This window comes from Microcaecilia unicolor, chromosome 2 (assembly GCF_901765095.1).
Source record: "Microcaecilia unicolor chromosome 2, aMicUni1.1, whole genome shotgun sequence".
In the NCBI taxonomy this organism is placed as follows: domain Eukaryota; kingdom Metazoa; phylum Chordata; class Amphibia; order Gymnophiona; family Siphonopidae; genus Microcaecilia; species Microcaecilia unicolor.
The window spans coordinates 135972223-135998868 of NC_044032.1; the positions used below are offsets into that span (position 1 = coordinate 135972223).

The window sequence follows — 26646 nt, forward strand, 5'->3', positions numbered from 1 at the left end:
ATAGATCTGAATGTACTGCATCCATTGTACAGTACACATAGGAATAGCCTAATGGGCTAAGAGACAGGGGCATTCAGTTCAAATCCCACTGCAGCTCCCTATGATTGTTGGCAGGTCACTTAACCTTCCATTGCCTCAGGTAGAATCTTATGATTGCAAATCTCCTGGAACAGAAAAATGTCTACTGTACCTGAATGTATACCAGTTGGGTCGCTTTTGAGCTTGCAGGCGGTATATGAGAAAAAAAAATCAACCTCATGCACAGTCATTGTGGATCGCATGAACAGACTGGCTAGGGGGTACTGTATGCCAATTATTCTTCAGGAGACAGCACAACTAACTTGCTCAGCAGTGGGCAACCACAATCTTTGAGGGCCAAAACCCAATCAGGTTTTCAAGATTTCCACATACATACAATGGAAGCAATACATGCAGATCAATCTCATGAATATTCATGTAGAATTCTTGAATACTGGACTGTGTTGTAGCCCTTGAGGACTGTGGCTACCTACTCCCCTGAACTAGCTGTTTTTCTCATAACCTGCTAGGTGAGCCATTGGTAGAAACACCCTCTTCCCCTAAGGAACTTTCCTGGTTCTCTGAGAAATGAACTGAGAACCAGGGAAGCCAGGGCTCAAATCCTGCTGCTGCTCCTTGAAATCTTATGCAAGTCAATTCAGCCTTAGAACCTTGGATAGACCCCCTGGATGGGGAAAAGGGAATAAGCACTGTATCTGATTGTTTTTTTTTTAAATTTTTTTTGTTACATTTGTACCCCGCGCTTTCCCACTCATGGCAGGCTCAATGCGGCTTACATTGTAACTCATCTAGAGCTAAATCCAGCTAAATATATACCTAATCTAGAGTTTGTACAGTTTACCTCATGTTTTAGTCACCAAGAGTTCCTTATCCATTATTTTCTCACATCCCTTTTCCCCAAACCCTCTGTAGATGGCAATATCAGACCCAGAAGCTATACTTGCAGCATAGGGCTTTCTGCAAAGCATCTGCATTAAACTTATTGCAAAGAAAGTGACCACCTGGCTCATCCCTTTTTAAGCAGTATTTGCCTGTGCCTTTCTTCCCAAGAGATGAAGGGGGAATAGCAGCAAGGTTTCAGCACCACCTTAAGAGCACAGTCAGCCCTCAGAGCTTCTGCAGAATGACTTTGTTGCAATTAAAAGTGAGTTTCTAGATTTCGGTGTCTGACCCATCAAGGAATTAATTAAATGAAACGGGCATCATATGGGGTGAATTCCTCTTGCCTCATAGACTGCAATTATGTCATTTCATTACTGTTTTAAAGATCCTGCTGGGAAACCCAAATTTTAGGCGAATTAGAAAAGGCACAGCCACATTTTTCTTCTGATCAGGTACAAACAGTGAACACAAAAAGTTAAAGATAAGTCTTAGAGGCAGAAGTATGGGAAAACCGTTTGACAAGTTCCTGGCTTTAGGGTACCTCTAGTCCCTACTTGGTTTCTGCATAGTTTCCCAGGATCGCTATAATACTTCATTGCAAAGGTCTGGGAAGACAAAGGGAATCGGAGAGTGGAACAATCTGCAGCCTCCTTCAGCTGCTGGGAAATGCAGCCGCCCCCCCCCCCTCCCTAGCCTCTCTATCAGCTGGAATCCTCTTCCCTGCGGCCACTGCCCCTTGATCCTGTTAAGATCCAAAGTAGGTGCCCCTGGAGCAAAACCTCAGGAGGAGCAGCGGCTCTAGCTTCTAAGTAAGGAAAGCCTGCCTATTGTTTCATGGAAACAAGAGATACAAACTTTTGCTGTGTGCAATAAAAAAGAATTGAAGGGGGTCGGGGGAAGAGAAGCTGTGCCAGCAGGGAGGGCTGGTATTGGACCTCAGCGAGGGGAGAGTAAGACCTAGTAGCCCTTAATGCAAACGTGCAGTAATGCAGTAGTCTGTGAGAGAGGGAAGGAGGGGGGGAAGTGAGGAGGAGGAAGGGGGTGTACAATTGCCTTTGCTGCTCTGAGCCTTTATGAGGGAGGGAGTGACTGAACCCTCCTCTTACAATGGCAGTGCCTCCCCTTGCAACCCTGAGTGTAAAATGATATAATCATGAGGGGTGTCAAATCCCACCACATTCGAACTTGCAGCCAAGCTGGCTTCATGCTTCTTCTTTCCCCAGGACGCGGTACAGGCACCCATCTTCAATACAGAATTAAGCCTAAAAAAGATATATAATAAAAGAAAAAGTAAGCCTGGATTCACCACCAACTCATTCAAGCATCCTTCCAGCACCGATCAAGGGATTACTATATACAGCCACTGCAAACTGGGGGGATAACTAACTACAGCTTCCTGGAATTGATGCAACATATCACCCACTCCAGGTAATTTTCATGTTGCTTTTTCAAGTGTAACCACTATTATGCTATATGGACGTCTGATCTAATGCATCTTTTGATCAGGACAGTTAGTAGTAGGAACAGAAAATGTGCTTGAAATGAACTTAGATCATAACTTCTGGCTTTAAAGAGCGCGTGCATTTTAAGTTATTAGGCTGAAATGGAAACCGAATGCAATTCCTAGACTAACATGAGAAACAAGGCATCATAATAAAAATTTAGGATAATAGCTCATTGGTGAAGTACCCACAGTGTTTGAGAAAACAGAAACTAGTGAGAATTTTACGCGTTAAATTTTAAAAATGTTGATGGGGATCAGAAGCAGAAATGAAACATAATGCTACCTGGATGTTCTTAAAGCGAGGTTTGAAGTTCTTGGAAAGCAGCTGATTAGTGCACAAAACATAAAAGGAATCCCCATTGTACCAGGACTGCAAACCTCACAAGCAGAATCCCTAGCAGGAAATTAAGACAAACGTAGGGCGGTCAGGCATTTTCATGCCAGAGGGCAAATGATCTGAGGGGTCATTTAAGCAAACTATTATTCTTACCCCCTACAAACAGATTGCTTTTTGCACCTCTATTAAAATATATATGTATATTTATTTTACAGTCCCTGGCTCTCCTTTTGTTTTGCAAAGACAAAGGCGTATAAAACAGGGAATCAAGGGCGGGAAAAGGTCTTTTGCCAAGTTAAAATGAAAATGCTCTTTTCTTTTCCTTCCTTGCCCCAAAATCATGCTCGGTTCAGGCTGGGTAGAGGAAGGTGGGGGGCGTATATCGAAACGTTTCCTTGTACTCCCCCAAAGCTCCAGCAGGCGAGGTTCACAAAGTGTAAGCTGCCATATCCCCTCTGCCCAACTTCTCCCACTTTGCAACATGCTAATGCTCCCAGCTGGACCCTGCACCGGGGCAAGACAGTTTCAATGCAGAGCAGCAAAGCATCAAGTCCCCCAGGCTGGCCTTTCCGATCACTTATTAAATCCTTAGTAGAGGATGCTTAAGTTTTCCAATTAAGTTCTACCTTTACTTACCAGACTTTAGACCTTTGCGTTTTAGGGCTGTTCCGCATTATCGGAGCTATGTACCGATCAGACAGCCCACGATTAGAAGGACAAAAAAAAAAAAAACAGCAGAGATTCTAATGTTTTCACTTTACAGCCCAGATGCTCCAGTCCAGCCACATGTTACTTACAAAGCACAGCACAGCCGGTGCAAAAAAAAAAAAAAAAGTGTAAGCTGGAAAATGCAACGCCCTTTCATTCACTGTGTCTTAGCAGTGCAAACTCACATGAGCGCCGAACCTTCTTCCCTTTTTTAATGGCTCGGGCGATTGTAAAATCGCCCACAACGCTTGCCTTTTCCGTTAGTAACAAGTTAAAAACTGATCGACAGGTTGACGGGTTGCTTGAAACTGCAGGATTGTTATCGAAAATGGTTTCAGAAAATTAGGCTGTCCAGGAGTAAAGCAGTCTATCAGTGCCGGTGCAGTTCAGTATGTGTGTGTATGCACCGCCCTCTGCCGGAGAAAAGGGGCATCGTAAGGGCTACTACAAAGCCAGTAGCTACTTGCCACAGGTCTCAAGGAAAGAAACGCAGAAGTCACATTAGTTATTTCAGGTCTCTCTCTCTCTCTCTCTCTTTGAAGGAAACACAAAGGAAAGATAGAACTCATTACTGTAGGAGCTTTCACGTTTTAATATATACAATTTTTAGCTCAGGTACATCACCTAACATTTTAAAGTTGTAATGATGTATATTTTTTTCAGTATCATGCCTGCAATATTCTCTAGACTGCACTAAAGATAATAAGCATTTTTGGATGGCTTTTTATCACACGCGCACAAAATGATTTGAGATCCACTGACTTTTCCATCTCGAGTCCCTGAGAATTTCACACAGGGATCCACTTACAAACACCATCAAGCCTCCTAATGATGTTATGGTTAACACTAATCTTCTAAGAGCTAAATTAGAAAAACAAAACGCATTCTTTCCCCTCGCACAGTGCAAATACGTTATGGGATGCCTTCAGAAGAAGTGCAAACAAAGAGAAGAAAAGAAAAGAAAGGCAATGTTTCAATTACTGTCTAGTATGAGATCTCAGTTAATCCCGTTGGCATCGCCAAGCATTTAAAAGCCCGGATTTGAAAAAAATTAAATAAATAACGGAGATTCAAAAGAAGTTAAAAAAAAAACTATGAAGACCAATTCTCCTGGTAGGAGCGTAATTGACCTGTCAATCGCCTCTCTAGCAGAAAAGATCTTGAGAGAGTAACTTGCTCGCTTGTGGTTTCCCAAACAAAAGGATGCGGCTACTGCACAGGCTGGGCGGGGCCCAGGGACAGCCCCGCCTCCTCCAGCGCCACGTGGCTGCTGGAGTCTCATGCTATTCCCGAGAGAGATAAAGCAGCAGCACCCGATCCATACAAAGAAAAGGATTACGGGAGGTGTGGGGGGAGGCAGAGCTGCCAAGTTACACAGTTATAGGGTTATTTCGCTGTCACTCCTGAGGTTTGATCGGTTTTCTTACTGAGCTCCAACGATGGTCTGTTAGCGATTCCTAAGAGAAAATGTAAAGTAAAGGGAGACCTTTTTTGGCCAGTCTTAGTTTTGAATTTGTCCTAAAGCATTTTTAGTTCTGCCCAACCATTAGGCAAGACTAAGAGGTGGCACAGGGCAGCATCTTTGAGGGAACAGCTGCTGTCAAAAGCAAATCAGTACTGGTAGTCACACAAGTTCAGAAGAACCACCAGTCTGTACTTTTAAGCATGAGGAGAGTGGGAATTTCCAAACAGCTAATTTACCAGATAAATAGTTTTTGTAAATTCACCTAATTAGGTATATACTAGCATAAAGATAACTGGGGAAGGCAATTGTAAACCACCTCACTAACGGTCTACCGAGAAGCTGTCATGCAAGTGGTAGCCCCTTGAAGCCATTCATGACTTGATACTTGCATACAGGGGACTCCGTTTACTTAACTAAAATGTAATATTTAAATGAGTGATGTCCAATTATGCACTCTTACAGAATTGTTCAGAGAGGGGTGGTATTGAACCCATCGTGATTGTTGAGTTTATCAGATGCTCAGGGAGATGCCTAGGTGCATTGAAATTAAGAGTTTATGGTCTCTGATTTTATACTGTATATTCTTTTAAGTTTTGTTGAATTTGTATTTGGTTTTGTTTTAAATGTACCCTTTTGGTTTTCTGTATAATGCTTGTTCACCATCTAGAATATGCAGATAGAGTGGGTTATAAATATTTTAAATAAATAAAAGGGGGAGGGGTGGTGCAGGGCTTAAGATGCACCCAGGGCACCCATTTCTATCCATTGAAATAATTGCTGCAGGTCCCACAATGCATCAGGATTGGATTGCCTGTAATCTTCCTCTTAGAACTGGGTAACTTGGCCACCTTATGGTCACCTGTACGGTTAGCACATTGGTAGGTGCAGGGGGGTGGCAGGTGGAGAGTGATCCCAGTCATTTGTAGGTTATTTAGTAATCAGACATGCATATTTTAGTTAATTGGCTTCCAGTAGGCAGAGCAGGGGAAGGGAGCAGGTAGTTGAAATTGCAGTGCTCATCTACACATGTTCATAGACACTTCACAAGGGCCAAAGTTCTAGTAATTGTATTGGCCCTGGACAAAGCTGAATATTTTTTGGATCAAAACTTATTGGATTACCAACCACTAACCAGGGAGGGGGTTGTGACTGCCCCGTATCCCCTTCCTTATCCATTTTAACCATCTCTCCAGGTTAATCTTTCCTGTGAAGCAGGATGTTCCTTTACTATTGAAGCCTGTCAAATGCTGTATTATGCAGTGTCTCAAATTTCAAGCTTCTTTTGAAGAAGCCCTTTAAATGGAGGCCTACAGGAATCCCAAGATTTCACCACCCACTTAGAGGAAATGACCAGGGCGGATAAATGCTTATTGTTAGAGCTCACCAGTTACTGGGGGTGAAGTGAAAGCGTGCGAACTGTGGCATTGGTCTACCACAGGAAAGCAAACACACAGAGACATACAGACCTTGCCCTTTACTCATCCCTAAAGGAGGAATTTGAAACCGGGGAAGCAAATGGGCTAATTCACAGCATGCTAGGAGACCCTGATACTTGGGGCTGTATCATAAATAAACATTTTCTTATTTTATGACTATGAGGAGGAGGGGAAACTGGACATTTAAAGATTAAGTCCAATAGCATTTGTGTGGCCCAGTTATATTTTGCATCCTACGAATCTTACTGCTAGTAATCCAGCGAATTTATAAAGTAAGCAAGTTTTAGTCACACTTTGCCACTTCCCACACAAATGAACAGACTGTTTACATATTAATAAATCAAGTTAATCTATGAAAGGGAGACATCATCACATTTATAAACACTTCTTTACACATTTCTGGCTACAGCTGGGTAGTCATTCAAGCTGCTTAGTTTGCTAAAATAGTTGTTTGATAGAATATAATAGCACATTTTTGTTCAGTGCTTTGTAATGTCTTCATTGGTGGGCTTCTATAACGGCTATTAACGTAATTCACAGCATTTGGATGAACCTACAGCTGTAACCTATCTTTCAGCAATTCTGTGCAGCCCTGTGGGGGTGGCTACCTTCTTTGCAGAGGATCGGGTATCAGTCTGGGAAAAGGATTACCTTAACTTTAGTAAATGAAAAAGAAGCAGCCAATTTCCCAGGTCCCGGGTTTTGATCCGCAATAGGCTGAGGGGCCATTTTAGTAAAGGGCTGCCGTGTGGCAACATGGAACTATCGCCGGCCCAACGAGGATGCCGGTGGTAGTTCTGTCTCGGTGCACGCCATTTTCAGCGCTAGCGGAAATATTGAAAAAAATATTTCTGCAGGGGGTTACCCGATGGTAATCGCTGCCCAGTTACCGCCGGGGCCCTCACTGCCACCTTAATGGGTGGCAGTAAGTTCTCCCCCCGCCCCCGAAATGGCTGTGCGGCAAGTGTGAACTTACCGCACAGCCATTTCATTTTTGGCTCTTTTCACCCGCTTTGGCAAACCCCCCTACCGCCACTAGTGCAGGGCTCCTTTTACTGCAGCTTAGTAAATGGGCCTCTTAGTCATGCATGACCATATGGATTTTGGATCAAGTCTTGTGCTTCAATAAATGTTCATGCTTGCAAAGGGCAAGTCTGAAACACAGACTTCCATAGTGAAGATATTATAGTTCTTAAGCTTGTCAGTGATTACAAAGAATGGCATTATGCTTTTGTCAGCAAATCCAAAAAGCTCTGTCTGGAATACACTGTTAATTTTACACATGTGAAAATATCCACTAGCAGAATGTGTTAATTGTTACCTTTCACGTGTATTGCTATTGGGGCTTCTATGTAATACAGCAAAATCTCAGGACCTTATTAGCAGCTTTTTGTACAAATGAAAACAGGGTATATTCTGCCCTGTTGGATGGTTATTACACCCATCTGGTGACTGTGTGATTCCTTAAAGCCATGCCATACATAGGAACATGCTCCTCTCTCTCCTCTCCTCTCCTGATCTTTAGGATTTCTAGTGAATGCAAACAGTGTTTTATGATAAAGGATCTGCAGATACAACTTACAAAAGTGTTCTCCAGTAGGATAATAGGCGTTGCTCCCTAGGAGCCTTCTTGTTTAACACTGCCATCAAACCGGTATGGCTCAGCAGAAGCATTTGCCACACTCCCCTGGTGTGACAGTCAGTGAGAGTGTCAAACAGCAAGACCTCGGGTCAGCAAGTTGTATTCATTTGCAGCAGAGTGGCCTCAGTGCTTATACATTCTTGAGCCACGTGGTTGGTTTAGTATCTGGCTCTCAGCACGTTCTCTGATGATGAAGGAAAAATATTTAGACTGGCCTGGGAGATGCTTAGCCCTGTCCAGGCGAGACGTTTTCCTGCACATAATTTCTTGCGCACATCTGAACTTTGCACTACAGAGATTGATGGGTTTTGGCTGGTATTTAAATGGTGTTTTCATGCATGAAATATTGGAAGCAAAAATGGATCCTCCAGTGCATTATTCTAGCCCAGGGGTTGTCAGTCCAGTCCTGAGGACTCACCCAGCCAATCTGGCTTTCAAGTATCCACAATGAACATGCATAAGATAAAATTGTATGCACTGCGTCCATTGTATGCAAATCTATCTCATGCATATTCTTTGTGGGTGTGTCCTGAAGTCTAGGTTGCGAATCTCTGTTCTAACTTAATAATCTTTTTTATTTTTTTAACCAATGAGTTGATATTCTAATCAACAAAAGAATAATACATAGTTTAAAAGCTGAAAATGCCTTATCGTGGGGCACGCTGAGGCATCTCATGGTAATTTTTGGATCTGTGCCTGCTACCCATGTGTTAAAAAAAAAAATAACATTTTATTTTTGGCACTGGAAGTGGGTGTTGGGGGCGGAGAGTGGGCGTGCTCTGCACTAATCAGTTAGTGCAGCTACGTAGCTGCTTGCTAACCGATTAGCTCATGGTTAGCACTGAGGCCTTACCGCCTAGAAAATAGACTCACATGCTAATGACCTTGCACTAAAGGGGACATTAGCATGGGCCATTAATAGGCAAGGTAGAAAAAAATCAGCCATTTTACCCTGGCGATAAAAATGACCTGCGTAAGGACGCGCTAAGGCTTATTAAAAGGGCCCCGAAATGCTTTCCCTCAAAGACAGGGGTTCTCAACCCAGTCCTTGGGACACACTCGGCCAGTCTGGTTTTCCTGATTCCCCTAATGAATATGCATGAGCTAGATTTGCATGCACTGTCTTTATTATATTGAAATCTAGTTTGTGTGTATTCATTGAGGATATCATGAAAACCGGACTGGCTAGGTGTGTCTTGAAGAATGGGTTGAGAACCCCTCCTCTGTTGGTCTGTTCCAAACTAATTTGCCGTAGAATCCGGAACAAGTTATTTCACATGCTATGTGCTAACGTATTATTTTTCTAGAATCTGAGTACGTGTTTTAGTGTTTTTACCCCATTTTTCCTCATTTCTAGGTCAAGATGTTACTAGATATAAAGCATGCCTTATGGATATGCTGTATCTTTGTGCTAACACACTCACAGCGTCTGGGTAAGTCTATCAATATGGTACTTTTTATGAAAACTTGGCTTGGATAATTCAGTATATGAAGTATATAATGGCATGCATGTTTGTATTTAACTCAAGCCTTTCCAATAGTAGTTCAAGGGGAGTTACAGAATATTCAGGTATAGTAGGTATTTTCCCTGACCACAGAGGGCTTACAATCTAAAGTGTCCTTTTAACAAGCTGTGGTAAAAAGACCCTTGCAGTGACGTTGGTGCGTGGGTTTGCTTTACGCCGAGGCCCCCTTTTACCGCAGTGGGTGAAAGTTTTTTTAAAAAGAAGGAAATGGCCATGTGGTAAGTTAAGCACTTGCTGCGTGGCCATTTCCTGGGGGAGCCCTTAACACTTCCTATTTAGCGGTGCTAATGCGGCGGTAACAAGACAGCATGCGGTGCTGCCCAAATACTGTCGGGTAAGTCCTTGGCAGTGGCGTACCAAGGGCGGGGCGGTGGGGGCAGTCCGCCCAAGGTGCACGCTGCTGGAGGGTGCAGAGAGCAGCCACGCGCCTGTCGGGTCCGCTGGTTCCCTGCTCCCTCTGCCCCGGAACAGGTTACTTCCTGTTCCGGGGCAGAGGGAGCCAGTGGAGCCGACAGGCGCGCGGCTGCTCTCTGCACCCTCCAGCAGCCAAGAATGCACCCGGGGGAGGGGGGCCTTGATGCGCCAGGGAGTGGGGGTGTCATTGTGCCGGGATGGGGGGGGCTTGATGCACCGGGGAGGGGGTGTCATTGCGCCGGGAGGGGAGGCGCTTGATGCGCTGGGGAGGGGGTGTCGTGCTGCACCCTTTTTTTTGCCAGTCTGAAATGTCATATTCAGGTCCATCGCAGCAGTATGCAGGTCCCTGAGAGGGGAGGTATGTGTGTGTCAGCGGAGGCATAGCGAAGGCGTGGACGTCCTTCTTTCAAAAAGTTTGGACATCCTGAACTGCACCCCCCCCCCCCAACACAGGGACAGCCAAATTTCAAGGGAGTTGAGGAGTGGCCTAGTGGTTAGAGCACTGGTCTTGAAATCCAGAGGTGGCTGGTTCAAATCCCACTGCTGCTACTTGTGATCCAAAGTCCAAATAAATAAAGGGAGTGTCTGAGGCATAGCAGACATGGATGTCCTTCTCACAGAAACATCCAGGCATGGATGTCCTTCTCACAGAAACAACCACATTTTGGATGTTTCATTTGGTCCTTGCAGTAGGTTCGCAGAGTGGAAACAGCTAAGGAGCCGGTGATGAGCAGGTGTGCGGTGCTGTTCCTAGATGTAGGGACGGAGGCATAGCGAAGGACGTCCTAAACCCATACTCTAAAAAAAAAAAAAAGACATCCCTGACGAGCACTTGGACGTTTTCACCTAGACTTGTATTTTTCTAAGGTTGTAGACGGCTATTATACACGCAACTTGTCTGCATGTATGAAGCCGTTTGTGGCATGCGCAGAGCAGCCATGCATAATGCTTGGCTGCTCTGTACTGGCTTCCCCTCCTTAGGAAGGAAATCGTGTGCAAATGAGCTAACAGTAAGCAGCTCATTTGCATGTGATTTCCTTCATGCATGCCTGTTCCTTTCCAAATTGCTAAGGGATCGGTAAGGGAAGGGCTTTTTCCATTCAGTTAGTGCATCAGTCCACTGCAGTGCCCAGTTGGTGTCCTGGCATATGAGGGGGACCAGTGCACTACGAATGCTGGCTCCTCCCATGACCAAATGACTTGCATTTGGTTGTTTTTGAGATGGGCGTCCTTGGTTTCCATTATCGCCGAAAAACGGGGATGACCATCTCTAAGGTCGACCTAAATGTTGAGATTTGTGCGTCCCCAACCGTATTATCAAAACGAAAGATGGACGCCCATCTTGTTTTGATAATACGGGTTTCCCCACCCCTTTGCGGGGATGTCCTGCGAGGACGCCCTCAGGAAAACTTGGGAGACCCGTTCGATTATGCCCCTCCACGTAATCAACAAGGGTAACCTGTATAGGATTCAATATTTAGAGGATTTTTGTATAATATTTTGTCAGTAAATAAAGGTGAATAAGAAAATAATTTTTGTAGTTACTTTTTTAGGGAGGTATTACTCTCTCTTAGAGATCCGATGTATTATTCCAAGCTTTCTTGAATTCAGATACAGTTTTCATCTCCACCAGGAGGGTTCCACGAATTCACCACCCTTTCTGTGAAGAAACATTTCCTCAGGTTACTTCTGAGTCTATCCCCTTTCACTTTCTTCATATGCCCCCCTCATTCCGGAGCTTTCTTTCAACTGAGATTTGCCTCCTGTCCATTTATGCTGCAGGGGGTTCTTATTTAACCAATAACATCTAAGTTTGGGTTGTGTTTTATTTTTATTTTATTATTTTTTTGAGATTCTGCCAGATGAAATGAAATGTTGGAGAGGCCATAATTAATGCTGTTTAAGACAATTTTTATAGTTTGCTGAGTGCAAGGTAGCAGAAGCATTATTTCTTATATAAATACCTTGCATACTTTTTTCCATTCTCCAGCCTCAGCAGGCCAGATGGATTAGAATTTGACTAACTGTTACTTGTTAGAGCTGAGTAAGATAAAACCATTTTCTCTTTGGTTATATTAATAGTTCCATAGTAACAAAATTAAATAGGTGTTATGTGCATTGCCAATGTTTTATGTTTAACCAGGTCCAGTACTTAATATATTATGCACAGGTACACTGACATCTATTTAGGGCTAGATTCTATATATGGTGCCAAAAAGATTGGTGCTGAAAAAAGTGCTATTTTATAAGCCGAACTTAGTTAGGCACGGTTTATAGAATAGTGCTTACGCCTGGGAGTCATGCCTAACTTTAGGTGTGGCCATTTGCACCAACTGAAATGTGGTGCAAATGTACGTGCCTATGTTAGGCTTGTATTCTCGTTATTATATAACAGTGAGCGTTAATTAGAGGAACACCCCTGTTAGGCCCATTTCCGCGCCTCCTTTTTCAGATCACATGTAAATTTTAGGCATGGATCTCGTGCTTAAATTTATGTACATTAATGCCAATTAAATCTAATTAGTGCCTGTTAAGCTAATTATTGGCACTAATTAGCTCATTATTCAATTCAATTGTGCATGCAATTTTTGGTGACTTTTATAGCATTAGGAGTTAATGCACTTACTTTAGATGGAAACTGGTAGAAAGAAGAAAATCCAGACTGCTGAAATTTGTGACAACATCTGATCTTAAAAGGAACCTAAATGGTTAAGCATAAGCCTTTTGATCCTGCTCACTGAGCTCTGTTTAAGGAAAGCAGAAACAGAGAAGTGGCCAGTTCTTGTAAAACGTCAAGAGTCAGATATGGCAGGCTCTTCCTACAGCTTGTTTATGTTTATTTCAGTTCCTTCCTATGCCACCTTTTGTCATCACAGCAGAGCGGTTTACAATATCATACAGACTAAACAGGTTAGAGACCGTCACAGTGGAACAATTTACAATCATACATAGTCTAAGCTGTTTAGAAGAGATGCAGAGTCTCACATAGACAAATCTTGCATAGACTAAGGGGTCCTTTTTACGAAGTTGCAGCAAAAGGGGGCCTGCGCTGGTGTCGGCATGTGTTTTTGACACGCGCCGAGGCCCCCTTTTACCGCAGCGGGTAAAAGGCAGGGTTTTTTTTTCTTTTTTTTAAGAAATGGACGTGCGGCAAGTGGAGCACTTGCCATGTGCCCATTTTGGGTGGGAGCACTTACCATCATATGATGAAAAAAACAGTATGGGCTGTTAATCCTAAACAGGTAATCTAATTCTCCAGAGAACTGAAAAAAACAGGCAAACACAATCCAAAGGATTGTGTGGAATGAATGTAAAGAAATGAGGAAAGTGGGAAATACCCTCAGAAACCAAGGCTTCTGCCAAGGTCTAATCAACAAGACACTATTATCTATAAAAGACTTTGTGCCCGTAATCAAGTTTCTTTCATGGGGTAAATATTCCCTACTCCACTCATTCAAAAATGCCCATATAGGAGCATCATGCAAAATTGCCCATAATAGAGCACAATTTCTTTATGCAGGACGTCAGAAACAGAAGGAAGCCTTTTGTGAGCAGAAGAGGACCTCGGCTGGTGGGGGTTGGGGTCCCCCGCCAGCAAAGGCAGGCAACGGCGGGTTGGCGGCGGGAGGGGGGTTGGGCGGGTCTTTGGCAGGGGGGTCTAGGGCCAAATCTACGGGGGCCCTGGCCCCCCCTGGCCCCACGTAGCTACGCCACTGATGCACGTTAAGCTTCCAAAATGAAGGTGTATTAAGTGCAAACTGCAGCATTAATCCCCGGATTCTGTACATGCTGCACAAAATTATGTGTGCAAAATTGCATGCTATTCTGAGATGCATGCACAACTAAATTGGCTAATGAGCCAATTAGCCCCAATAATTGAGTGCTAATAGTCAATTACTGATGCTGATCCGCAACAATTTGGATTTGCACTTGCTAAGTGCTACTGTATAAAGATCTTTGCTCAAATCATATAGGCCGCAACTCAAAAGGCAGTGGGGCCATGGGAGAGGCATGGGTGAGTCAGGGGCAATCAGATATTACTGAATACTGGGGATCTGCACCTAACTTACACGCCAGGATTTGCTCTAGGTTTCAGTTGGTGCAAATCCGTGTGTCCAAAGTTTGGTTCGGAAATCGGCTCTAAGTGCTATTCTATAAATGGCATGCAACTTGGAGTACTATTTGTAGAATAGCAGTCCATCTGGATTATTTTCAATGCTGTTTTTTCAGCGCTATTTATTGAATCTAGTCCTAAATGCTGGGGGCATTTCAAGCACTATGGGGAAGTCAGCCGTGGGGTTAATGTGGAGTTGGTTGCAATTGCACATTAATGACAGGGCTGATAATACAGAAACCAGTTACTTACACATCCAGAGGTGTTGCAAAGTGCACTGTGTTATCTTGGCAGATAGTGTGAGACCCCGGGCGAGGTTATCAGGTAGCCCTGTGAATAACTGAGCCAGACAAGAGATATAAATGTGAATAAATGTTTTATTCTCCTGAGTCCTTGGACCTGTTGCTTCATAGGCCAGGGACATCAGATGCAGCAGTTTCTGTTATTTGGAAACAGTCTTGAATAGGCCTTTGGCTAGCATGCCAAGCAGTCTGTGGCTGGTGGGGCTGCCCCGTCTTCTGAGAACTCGGATTTGGCTCCAGCCAAATCTCAGCAAGCCTCATAAGCCTTAACAAGAAGCAAAGTTGGCTTACCTCAGCCAGGTCACAGCAGCTAAACGTATTCTGTAAAGACATGGAGGGGCATAATCGAACGGGGCGCCCAAGTTTTCCTGGGGCCATCTTCGCAGGACGGCTCCGTGAAGGGGCGGGAAAACCTGTATTTTCAAAACAAGATGGGCGTCCATCTTTTGTTTTGATAATATGGTCGGGGATGTCCAAATCTCAACAATTAGGTCGACCTTAGAGATGGTTGTCCTTAGAGATGGTCATCCCCGGTTTTCAGCGATAATGGAAACTGAGGATGCCCATTTCAGAAATGACCAAATCCAAGCCATTTGGTCGTGGGAGGAGCCAGCATTCGTAGTGCACTGGACCCCTCACATGCCAGGACACCAACCGGGCACCCTAGGGGGCACTGCAGTGGACTTCAGAAATTGCTCCCAGGTGCATAGCTCCCTTACCTTGTGTGCTGAGCCCCCCCCAAAAGCCCACTCCCCACAACTGTACACCACTACCATAGCCCTAAGAGGTGAAGGGGGCACCTAGATGTGGGTACAGTGGGTTTCTGGTGGGTTTTGAAGGGCTCACATTTACCACCACAAGTGTAACAGGTAGGGGGGATGGGCCTGGGTCTGCCTGCCTGACGTGCACTGCACCCACTAAAACTGCTCCAGGGACCTGCATACTGCTGTCATGGAGATGGGTATGACATTTGAGGCTGGCATAGAGGATAGCAAAAAAAAAATTTTAAGTTTTTTTTTTTTAGGGTGGGAGGGTGTTAGTGACCACTGGGGGAGTAAGGGGAGGTCATCCCTGATTCCCTCCGGTGGTCATCTGGTCAGTTTGGGCACCTTTTTGAAGCTTGGTTGCAAGAAAAAATGGACCAAGTAAAGTCTGCCTAGCGCTCGTCAGGGAGACCCTTCTTTTTTCCATTATCGGCCAAGGACGCCCATCTCTTAAGCACGCCCCAGTCCCACCTTCGCTATGGTGCTGACACCCCCCCCGTGAACTTCGGTCATCCCTGTGACGGAAAGCAGTTGAGGGCACCCAAAATTGGTTTTCGATTATGCCGATTTGGGCGACCCTGAGAGAAGGACGCCCATCTCCCGATTTGTGTCGAAAGATGGGTGCCCTTCTCTTTCAAAAATAAGCCTGTTGGGGTCTTGTTTACTAAGCAGCGCTAAGGGTGCACTAGCATTTCTAGTGAGCGCTAAACACACCCATAGGAATATATGGGTGTCTCTAGTGGTTAGTGCACGCTAATTTTAGCATGTGCTAAAACACTAGTGCATCTTAGTAACCAGGGCACATAGGCTTGGGCTTCAGTTCTTCCTTCCCTGGGCCTCCTTACCCTCAGCCTGGCCCTGTTTTTTAAACTCCCAAGAATTAACTCTGCCCATCCTGGCTCACATCCTCCTGGGACTGGATCAGTGCTCTTAATGTGGCCCAGGCTAGTTAGAGAGGGGACTTTTCTTAAAGGTGTCGGGTAGTGTTCTATAAATCTCGACACAGGGGGGAATTCAGTAAACGGCTTCCAAAGTTTGGTGCCAGGATGACCTGTGCTAAGCCAGTATTCTATAAAGCAGTGTTTCCCAAGTTGGTCCTGGAGTACCCACTTGCCAGTTAGGTTTTCAGGTTATCCACAATGAATACATGTGAGATTGATTTTCATAACCTGCCTCCATTGTATCCAAATGTCTTTCTTGCATATTCATTGTGGATATCCTGAAAACCTGACTGGCAAGGGAGGTACTCCAGGATCAACTTGGGAAACATTTCTATAAAGGATGCTCTGTGCAGGGGGGCCTTTATGGAATCACGCTTAGAGCGGATTTCGCACCTAACTTTGGGCACCAGCATTTACACCTGCCAAAGCTGGTGCTCACTTCATCAATGATATATTAAAAAATAAACAGTGAATAATAATGTCACTATGTAATATCCAAAAATGTTTAAATTTATACTTCCACAATGATTTTAACACATCATATAAAGATACCTGCTGTATGACAAAAATATGTATATGAAACGGGAGAGCTCTCGGAATTTATTATCACCCGATACACAGCCTTAGCGTTAGCTGCCATCACTCAGGTGAATGTATATTCTATTTCATAGGACTGACTCCCAGGTGTAAGCGACCAACTTAAATTGTGCTGTCAGTGCTCTTTGTGGAACACTGCTTATCCTATATAATAAAAAGCACCTCCAACATTCTGAAGCTGACTCCGTGGCACTGTGGCAGTGTAGGGTTCGTAAGTCTGTAGTTCAGCGTTTCATTGGCTCTCACTGTCAACGAAGAACCAATCAGACAGAATGGAACTTGGAGGAGGGAAGTGGAGTGGATTGAATCTCTAACAAACAATCATATACAGGGAGGTACGAACCTCAGTGGAGGCAAGTGCACAGAACGGAAGGGAAGTCAAACATTTAATCACTTTGTCACTCACACACATCACACACACACAGACAGACAGACATCACACACAATCACTCTGTGTATCTCTCTCTTACACTGTCTGTAAAACACACTGTCACTCTCAGTCTCATGGGCAACTGTATTTTGCATTCTCACGAGTAAAGAGCTCTTCTGATGTGACTGTTAAACTGATTGAAGGGCCTGAACAAGGAAAACCTTTACCACATTGTAACACAGTTTACACAAAAAATATTGTATATAAAATCTTACACATGTAAACAACAATTATATTCAGAATACAACCGTGAAAACATTAATGGCAGGAACTCATTACATTGCTAGCGCCCGTTTTATTGCGTTAAGAAACGGGCCGTTTTTACTAGTATTACATATTCCACACTTGCCAAAACTTGTAAAACAGCAATAACTTTGTTCAAAAATTAAATTTATAAGTTGAAGAACAAAATGTAGAAGACACCTGCAAGCTTGAAGGCTATTGAAGTGGTGTACATTTAGGTACAGTAGATAAGTAAAACAAAGAATAGTAAAGTTTGTAGAATGCAATGGATTACAGGACCTGAGGCAACATGGTTTCACTAGAGGCAGGTCTTGTCGGAAAAATCCGATTAATTTCTTTGACTAGGATGGGCATAATCGAACGGGGTGCCCAAGTTTTCATGAGGGCGTCCTCGCAGGACGGCCCCATAAAGGGGCGGGGCAACCCGTATTATCAAAACAAGATGGGTGTCCATCTTTTGTTTTGATAATACGGTCAGGGACGCCCAAATCATGAAATTTAGGTCGACCTTAGAGATGGTCGTCCTTAGGTCATTTTTGAGATGGTCGTCCCCGGTTTTCGGCGATAATGGAAACCGAGGACGCCCATCTCAAAAATGACCAAATCCAAGCCATTTGGTCATGGGAGGAGCCAGCATTCGTAGTGCACTGGTCCCCCTGACATGCCAGGACACCAACCGGGCATCCTGGGGGGCACTGCAGTGGACCTCAGAAAAAGGTCAAAGGTGCATAGCTCCCTTACCTTGGGTGCTGAGCCCCCCAACCCCCCCCGCAAAACCCCAAACCCACAACTGTACACCACTACCATAGCCCTTAGGGATGAAGGGGTCACCTACATGTGGGTACAGTGGGTTTGTGATGGGTTTTGGAGGGCTCACATTTACTACCACAAGTGTGACAGGTAGGTGGGAATGGGCCTGGGCCCGCCTGCCTGAAGTACACTGCACCCACTACAACTGCTCCAGGTACCTGCATACTGCTGTGATGGACCTGAGTATGGACTGATAAAGAATCCTGGTAGTTTGTGTGTTGGGTGTGTGAATGCTTTCTGGGAACTGTTGGACCACTGGGAGTGTGGCCCCATAGAAATCACGGGGGATAATTTGAGAGCAGGAGATTTACCCAGAGGTGGTTGTGACTCAGTCAGTGCAAGGAGGGTGCTAGTGTAGAGCACAAGCAGCAGGTGCAGGTGGACCTGAGCTGTGCTAGGGATAGACCCTCTATGTGGCTATGTAGCCCCAGGCGGGTAGCTAGGTGTTTTGTGACAGACATTGTCCTTCTTTTTTTGGTGGCAGCAGTGGGATTGTCAGACTCAGCATGTGGTGTGAGGGTCACCATCCACTGAGTGGTTTAGAGTTTTTTTTTATTTGTAACCTCCAGATAGAGAGCACAGTGAAGAAGTGCAGCAGTAACAGGGTCCCATTCTTAATTATTCTTTGAGTGAAAAATATTTCCTCCTACTTGTTTTAAAAATATTTTCATGTAATTTCATTGAGTGTCCCTTGGTTTTTGTACTTTATGAAAGAGTGTAAAAGACTTCAATCTTATCTCCCCTTATCTGTCTCTTTTCCAAGGTGAAGAGCCCTGACCTCTTTAGCCTTTCCTGATATGAGAGGAGTTCTGTTCCCTTTATCGTGGGTGGGGTTCTCACTTACATGCCTAATTTACAGAATATTGTTAATTGCCTACACTAATTTCAGGTGATGCTAATATTCTGTGACAAAGTCTGGCTGCCCTGATGCCATTATAGATAGGATCCCACTGTGTGTCATCAGGGTGTCTAAATGGAGTTGCCCAGTTGTAGAATTGTCCCCATGCTGCCTGTCACATAACGTATTACTTGGAGAATTTTATTCTGTTTTCTAAATGATTTGTCATACCGTTTTCTGATCCCTACCTATGAACACCAACAAGACTGGTATAGATGCAGCTTCTACTATTCACAAACTCATAAATCAATACATCCAGTACTCACCATTCACAAACAGAAAGTAAGATATATATATATATAGGAGACCAAACCTGAGTAAACAAGGAAAATATTTTTTGTACCATAGGAGAAGAAATTGAGCAGGCTAAAGTAGATACCCCCCTGATATTCAGCGCTGCTTAACCAGTCAGCAGCGGCTGCTGACCGCTTACATATCGTTTAATAGGCTAACTGTGAATATTCAGCGGAAGATAACTGGTTATCTCCATTGAATATCCATGGTTAGTGCACGATATAAAGGGTGGTGGATACATGGAATGTCCTCCTGTGGGAGGTGGTGGAGATGAAAACGGTAATGGAATTCAAACATATGTGGGATAAACACAAAGGAATCCTGTTTAGAAGGAATGGATCCATGGGATTTTAGCGGAGACTGGGTGGCGACACCACTAATTAGGAAGCAAAACTGGTGCTGGACAGACTTCTACGGTCTACACCCTGATAGTAACTGAATAGATATGGATGGGCTTGAGTGTAAATTTTAAGGAGCTTCGACATTAGCTTCAGAACTTTTAGTACAAGAAGATTGCTGGGCAGACTTCTACGGTCTGTGCCCTAAGAATGGCAAGGACAAATCAAACTCAGGTATACATATAAAGTATCACATACCATGTACAATGAGTTTATCTTGTTGGGTAGACTGGATGGACCATATAGGTCTTTATCAACACCATAACCAAAATACATGTCCATTGAATCAGTGCCGGAAATGTTATATAGTTGTATAGAAACACATCTTCATTGGTGATACTTTGTTTTCATACTATTGCTGGTAAGTCTGGTCTGGTCTGGTCTGGTCTGGTCTGGTCTGGTCTGTATAGCAGTCCAATTGCTTACCATAAATTAGGTTTTAAAACAAAAATTGTTTAAATATTGTTATGGAGTTTCAAATGATAAAAGAAACAGAGAAACCGAGAAAAGGATAAACAAGCAACCAAGAAAAGCTGGATGTGGATCAGTTCCATCATTTACAATGCATGTACAGTATTGAGATTTGGCAATCATGTAACATAAAACTTCCCACCACTGAGACATATATATGTCAAAAGCATGTGCTAATATTTATTCCATCACCATCAAACTATCAAACATATAAATGGCAAGAGGCGTACTCACTCGCAAATGCGCAGTAGAGACCCTCTGTGTCCCGCCCCCGCGTCAATACGTGATGACGGGGGCGTGACAGAGAGGGAACCTGCGCACCTGCGAGTGAGGGAACCACCGTCGCTACCGCTCCCCCCACCCACCCGGAGTCGCCGCCGCCACCCACCCTCCACCTGGCCCGGGTACCTGGCTTCACTATTCAAACTGCCGGAACGCAGCACACAGCTCATCTGAGCTGCCGTTGGCCTTCCTTACCTGCCTGTGTCCCGCCCTCGCCAACGGCGGAACACACGCAGAGAAGAAGGAAGGCCAACGGCAGCTCAGATGAGCTGTGTGCTGCGTTCCGGCGGTTTGAATAGTGAAGCCAGGTACCCGGCCCGGGTGGAGGGGTGGCGGAGGGGACTCGGGGGGGGGGGGGGGGGGGCGGCGGCGACCTATCCGGGGGGGGGCCTTTCAACCCCCCCTTCCTTTACTAGCCCATTTTTACGAGCTCAACGGCTAGTCTATAATAATACACATAAATATCAAGTCACCCAGATAGTGTTTTCTCAATGGGTTCCCAAAGCAGACATAGGCTATATGATTACTTTTCTTAGGGTCCTTTTTACTAAAGTTTAGTGTGCGCTAACAAGATTAGCTGGCACCAAATTCTAAGAAGCCCATAGGTATAAAATGTGCTTCTTAGCATTTTGTATGTACTAATTCCATTAGCGTGCATTAATTTTTAGTAAAAGGGCCTCTTAGCGAGTCTGCTCTCATACTGATAAGTATTACACAAGAAGCTCCACCAGTAGTGAAATCATTTTATAAAAGCAACTTGATTTGTAGCAATCTTTTGACTTTTCTCTGTTTGAAAGAAGAAGAAGCAAAGACACTTTTATAACTCTGTTAGATCACACATAATGGATTTTAATAGCTGGGGTACCATGAAAGAAGGCAGAAGGCCTCTAATCAGATGGAGCACCTAGTCAAACCACATTAAATAAAGCTACCCTTTCCTTAATGATATTGCAGAGTGGAAGCAGTGTACTACAGAAGCAGGCAGTCAAAGTTGGCATAAACATATACTAATCAGGAACCAGAAATGGATGGCCCATGTGCTGTGCCTATTCACTTTCAGAAAATATTAACAACCCTGAAGTTGGAAGGGAAATAATTTTAAAAAATGACTAGAAAGAGAATGAAAAGACAAAAAAAATATCTATTGTTCATGAATAAACATGGAGAGAATTAACAACCTTTCATTGACTTGATTTTCTGATCATTCCGTAGTCTGCCTCATACTGTGCAAATGTATGTTTTTTGTTTAAATGTTGAGTGTTATCCAGAATTTATTAATTTTCTTTCTGTCATTTCTTTTTGTAGTTAAAGTGGAAAAAAGCCCCCCGGTCAGGGGGTCCCTCTCTGGCAGAGTAACTCTACCTTGCTACTTTACTACAATGCCTACTGCTTTGCCGCTCAGCTCGAACAGTTCAAACGAATATCTTCGAATCAAATGGACAAAAATTGAACAAGACACAGATAGCAAAGATTTGAAAGAAACCATTGTGGTGGTAGCTCAAGAAGGTGCCATCAAAAGGGGCCCAAATTATATAAACAGGGTGTCGGTCCCCAGTCATCCAGAGGACATTGGCGATGCATCGCTCACCATTGTCAAATTACGGTCTAGTGATGCAGGTGTTTATCGTTGTGAGGTCATGTATGGGGTTGAAGACATCCAAGACATTGTCTCATTGGATGTGACTGGTAGGTCTTCATTTTTAATATACTCATATTGTTGACAATAACTGAAATTAATAATATGGAATTATAAAACTGATTGCAGCATAGTGAGGCTCAGGGCAAGTCTTTGACCGACCACCTAACAATCTTAGGCTATGGTAATGGGCAACAGCAGTTTCATCGTAATTGGTACACAGAGAAAAAGTTAAAAGAAAATACATATATATAGTTCAGAGGAAGTCAAATGTTTTATGTATATTCAGTGCTCTACGCTATTCTATAAAGGCACTTTGAGAGGCTCACTCTTTATAAAATAGCATTGGCCAACAAATTTAGGGGTCATTTTACTAAGGTGTGCGGAAAAATGGCCTGCGCCAGTGTAGGCGTGTGTTTTGGATGTGCGCAGGTCCATTTTTCATAGTGCTTGTAGAAAAGGCCTTTTTTGGGGGAGCCAAAAATGGACGTGTGGCAAAATAAAAATTGGCGCATGTCCATTTGGGATCTGAGACCTTACCGCCATCCATTGACTTAGTGGTAAGGTCTCACATGTTAACTGGGCAGTAATCATCAGTGCCCGTACATTGCTGGTTACAGCCCGGTTAGCGCCATGCACCGGAAAATAAAAAATATTTTCCAACAACTGTATCAGATGCGTGTAAAAAAATGGAATTACCGCCTGGGCCATGTGGTAGCCGGGCGATAGTTCCAAATCGGCGCACGTTGGATGTGTGTGGCTTAGTAAAAGGACTCCTAATGCTCAATTTTTGATGCTGAACTCAGTGCTCAACTTTGGGTGCAAAGACTTACACCAACTGAAACCTGGTGTAAATCCTGGCGTGCAAATTGGGCACGGACCCCCACTATTCTGTAACACTGTGCACATCATTTGTGAATGCTCTTAAGCCACCCATGCTCCTCCCATGACCACACCTCTTTTTGAGTTTCACGTGATCCAGTTTAAGCGCCTATTGTTACAGAATAGCATGTAGCCAAATCAGTGCCCAAATCATAATTAGTGGCAATTAAGTGCTTGTTAGTTCCAATAATTAAATCATTGGAATCCATTAACTAATTATTTTGGGCACTGATCTGTGATCCACACCCACATTTGAACAACCTTTATAGAATCTAAGAGATGCTGTATTAACCCCCCCCCCCCCCCCCAAACCCTATACAAAGCTTGTTTTTTTTGCGTAACTGTCAAAACTTGACCAATTTCAATAAAATTTGGATATATCATCCTGAATAAATTTGCAATAAGGCTACATTCACTCTGGCCATTTCATCTAAATGATGTCACCACCACTTAGCGATTATTGCCATGATATATGCAAATGGACAAATTATAATAGCAAAAAGGTCTCTTATCAGCAAAAAAAATAGTCTCTTATTAGCATAATTGAAAGCCAATTTTGGGCGTCCCCAACTGCTTTCCATCGTGGGGGCATGCCGGAAGCGTAGCAAAGGCAGGTCTTGGGTGTGCCTAACACATGGGCGTCCTTGACCCATAATGGAAAAAAAAGGGCGTCCCTGACGAACACTTGGAAGACTTTACTTGCTCCATTTTTTTCTTACGACTAAGCCATGAAAAAATGCCCGAACTGACCAGATGACCACCGGAGGGAATTGGGGATGACCTCCCCTCACTCCCCCAGTGGTCACTAACCCCCTCCACCCTAAAAAAATATCTTTAAAAATCTTTTGTGCTAGCCTCAAATATCATACCCAGCTCCATGACACTATGGTAGTGGTGTACAGTGGTGGGTTGGGGGTTCTGGGGTGGGGGTTTGGGGGGGCTCAGCACACAAGGTAAGGGAGCTATGTACCTGGGAGCAATTTCTGAAGTCCACTACAGTGCCCTCTAGGGTGCCCAGTTGGTGTCCTGTGATGTCAGGGGGACCAATGCACTATGAATGCTGACTCCTCCCACGACCAAAGGGCTTGCATTTGGTCATTTCTGAGATGGGCATCCTTAGTTTCCATTATCGCCGAAAATCAAAATGACCAAGTCTAAGGACGACCATCTCTAGGGATGACCTAAATGTCAAAATTTGGGCGTCCCCGACCGTATTATCGAAACGAAAGATGGACGCCCATCTTGATTTGATAATACAGGTTTCCCCGCCCCTTCGCTGGGACGTCCTGTGAGGATGTCCTCAGGAAAACTTGGGCATCCCTTTCGATTATGCCCCTCCATGTATTTCCATCCGATATTCAAAGCAATTTAACCAGGGAGAGGCTCCTACCCAGTTAAATCTATTTTGACCATCTATGTGGTGATATTCAGTGGCACTTAACTGGACAGTGCCACTGAATATCACCACAGGCTGCCCCTGCACTGACTGGTTAGTACCAGCATGATCCATGGGAGGAGCCAGGGCCTAACTGGTTAGCAGCCATATTGTAACAGGGGGGTCCGCTTCCTCCTCGGGTGGAGCTAGCATACCTGCGGGGCTCCCAGGGTTCAAGGACAGAATGCTGCTGATACTGGGACTCAGGGCCAAAGTATTTTATTATCAAGGCAATTTCATACAAAAAATCATAATATATTCTTCAAAACAAAAGGTAGAGCCCTCTTAATATAGTCTTCAAAAGAAAAAGGGACAGTCCTCATAAGATAATCTTCAAAAGAAAAAAAGGTACAGTCCAGGTCCCCAAATCCCTCATCAAATGCTCAGCTCCTCTAGACCTCAGGTCTTCCATTAGGGCATTAGCTTTCCCTTCCCCCTCCTTCAGAAGGGTTTAAGTAAGAGTTCAGCACACTTCGGAACAAATCTTTATGGACAGTCTTTGCACATCAAACCAATACCACAAATCACCTGCCTTTTCACAGCACAGAGGGAACCCTGTAAGGAACAGGGTTCGCAGTTTCTCCCACCTCTCAGCACCACGCCTGCTGTGGCCTCCTCCACTGCCCTCCAAGTGCTGGGCAGGGCAACCTTTGAATTCTCCCACTCCATGGTAGCTGGCTCCTCTCCCTTAGGCAGCTCTAGTGGCAGGCTACTTCCTTCTTCCACATACTCCATGGAATCTCTCCATTCGTCTCCCCTCTCTCCTGGTGACTGAGAGCCTCCAGGAAATCTGCTCTCCCCTTCCCACAGCTGGGGGGAATTATATACTGATGGCAAAGCCAGGGAAACTGAGCTTCATCCTTCCCTCTCTCTCTAGTGGGGAAGGGAGTAACAGGCTCACCCTGCCTCGAGCCATTGTGCCCCCTGCTAGGGCTGAGAATCCATTCCATTTTCTTTAGGACTACACTCGTCTCTCATTCTTGCAAGGACTTCTGGGACCCGTAGTTCTGGGCTCAACTGCTTCACTGGGGAATCCCTGGGGCTTGCCTTGTCACAATATTCAGACCACTAACCAGTTAAGTAGGTGGCTAAAGCTAGGACAGCAAAAAGGCTGCCACAAAGCTAACCCGGCAACAGTCTGAATCTTGGTCTGAGCCCATTTAACTTCTGGGCTGCAGCATCAGCCTTTGTGCTACTCCCTTCCTTTTCCTGTGACTGCAATCCCACCTCCCTCCTACCTTCAATAACCAGGAGGGCTGCCGAAGTCTCCTCAACCAAACCTCCACCGCCATAGGCCCACCTGGCCCTACTGTTTAAAAGCCTGGTGATTTATTGTAGGGTTACCATATAGCTCCAGAAAAAGGAGGACACATTGATCCAGTCCAGGTTTTGCTTCCATTGAAAGCTATGGAAGTAAAACTCAGACTGGCTCAATCTGTCCTCCTTTTTCTGGAGCCATATGGTAACCCTAATTTATTGGGTCCTTAAGGGCAAGAGAGATGTCCAATTGCTCCTGGCTATCGTGACTGCTAGAGTAAAATGGGTGTAGTGACCTCTATGGGAAGCCTTGTGGTATTAGCTAGTTTATCTAAAATGTTACAAATGACTGAACACTGTGTCTCATGGGTATGCATCATTTCTAAAAGTTGAAAGCTTTTAAAAATGATGGTCATTAGGGTAAATTTGGTATAGATGCAGCAATGCAATTACAGTGCCAAAAATAAAGAGCTCAGAGATGAAGAATTGTTATGGAGAAGGGTGTTGATGGGAAAAATGGAGGGGAAGTGGTAGAGGAACAATGAAATGGGGACATCAGGTTGGATGGGGGTGTTGAGATGGCGGTCAGTGATAATTGTGCTTATCACACTATCTACTTTTTGTTTCACCAGTAGCCACTCTTGGCTACCAATATATGACTTTCCACCAATTTCACGACAATATAAAATACATATAAAATATCAAGCATAGCTTAATCAGCATTTTACGATATGCTGACTGGCTGCTGCGTGCTGAATCTCGGCCAAATTTGTTTCTTTAAAATCATTCCTATCAAAGACTTGCTGTCACATTTTATGCCTTAGAATTTTTCTTTCTTTACTTTTAGAGAAATTGCTTAATTTTTTTCTGAACTCTTTTTTTTTTTTTTTTTTAACCATTTTTGATGCACGAAAACAGTTTTTGGCAGTACTTGCCTAC

At 44.2% G+C, this 26646-nt stretch overlaps 1 protein-coding gene across 1 annotated transcript in view; it reads left to right on the plus strand.

Moving 5' to 3' along the window:
* The first annotated feature begins 2113 nt into the window (after positions 1-2113).
* The window catches only part of VCAN (versican), a 245943-nt gene continuing 221410 nt past the window's right edge, over positions 2114-26646 (plus strand). Inside the window, exons 1-3 of the mRNA XM_030193355.1 lie at positions 2114-2349; positions 9371-9446; positions 21803-22183. Of these exons, the coding sequence (XP_030049215.1) occupies positions 9377-9446; positions 21803-22183 (451 nt within the window). The 5' untranslated portion in view covers positions 2114-2349; positions 9371-9376. The remainder of the gene's footprint in view (positions 2350-9370; positions 9447-21802; positions 22184-26646) is intronic.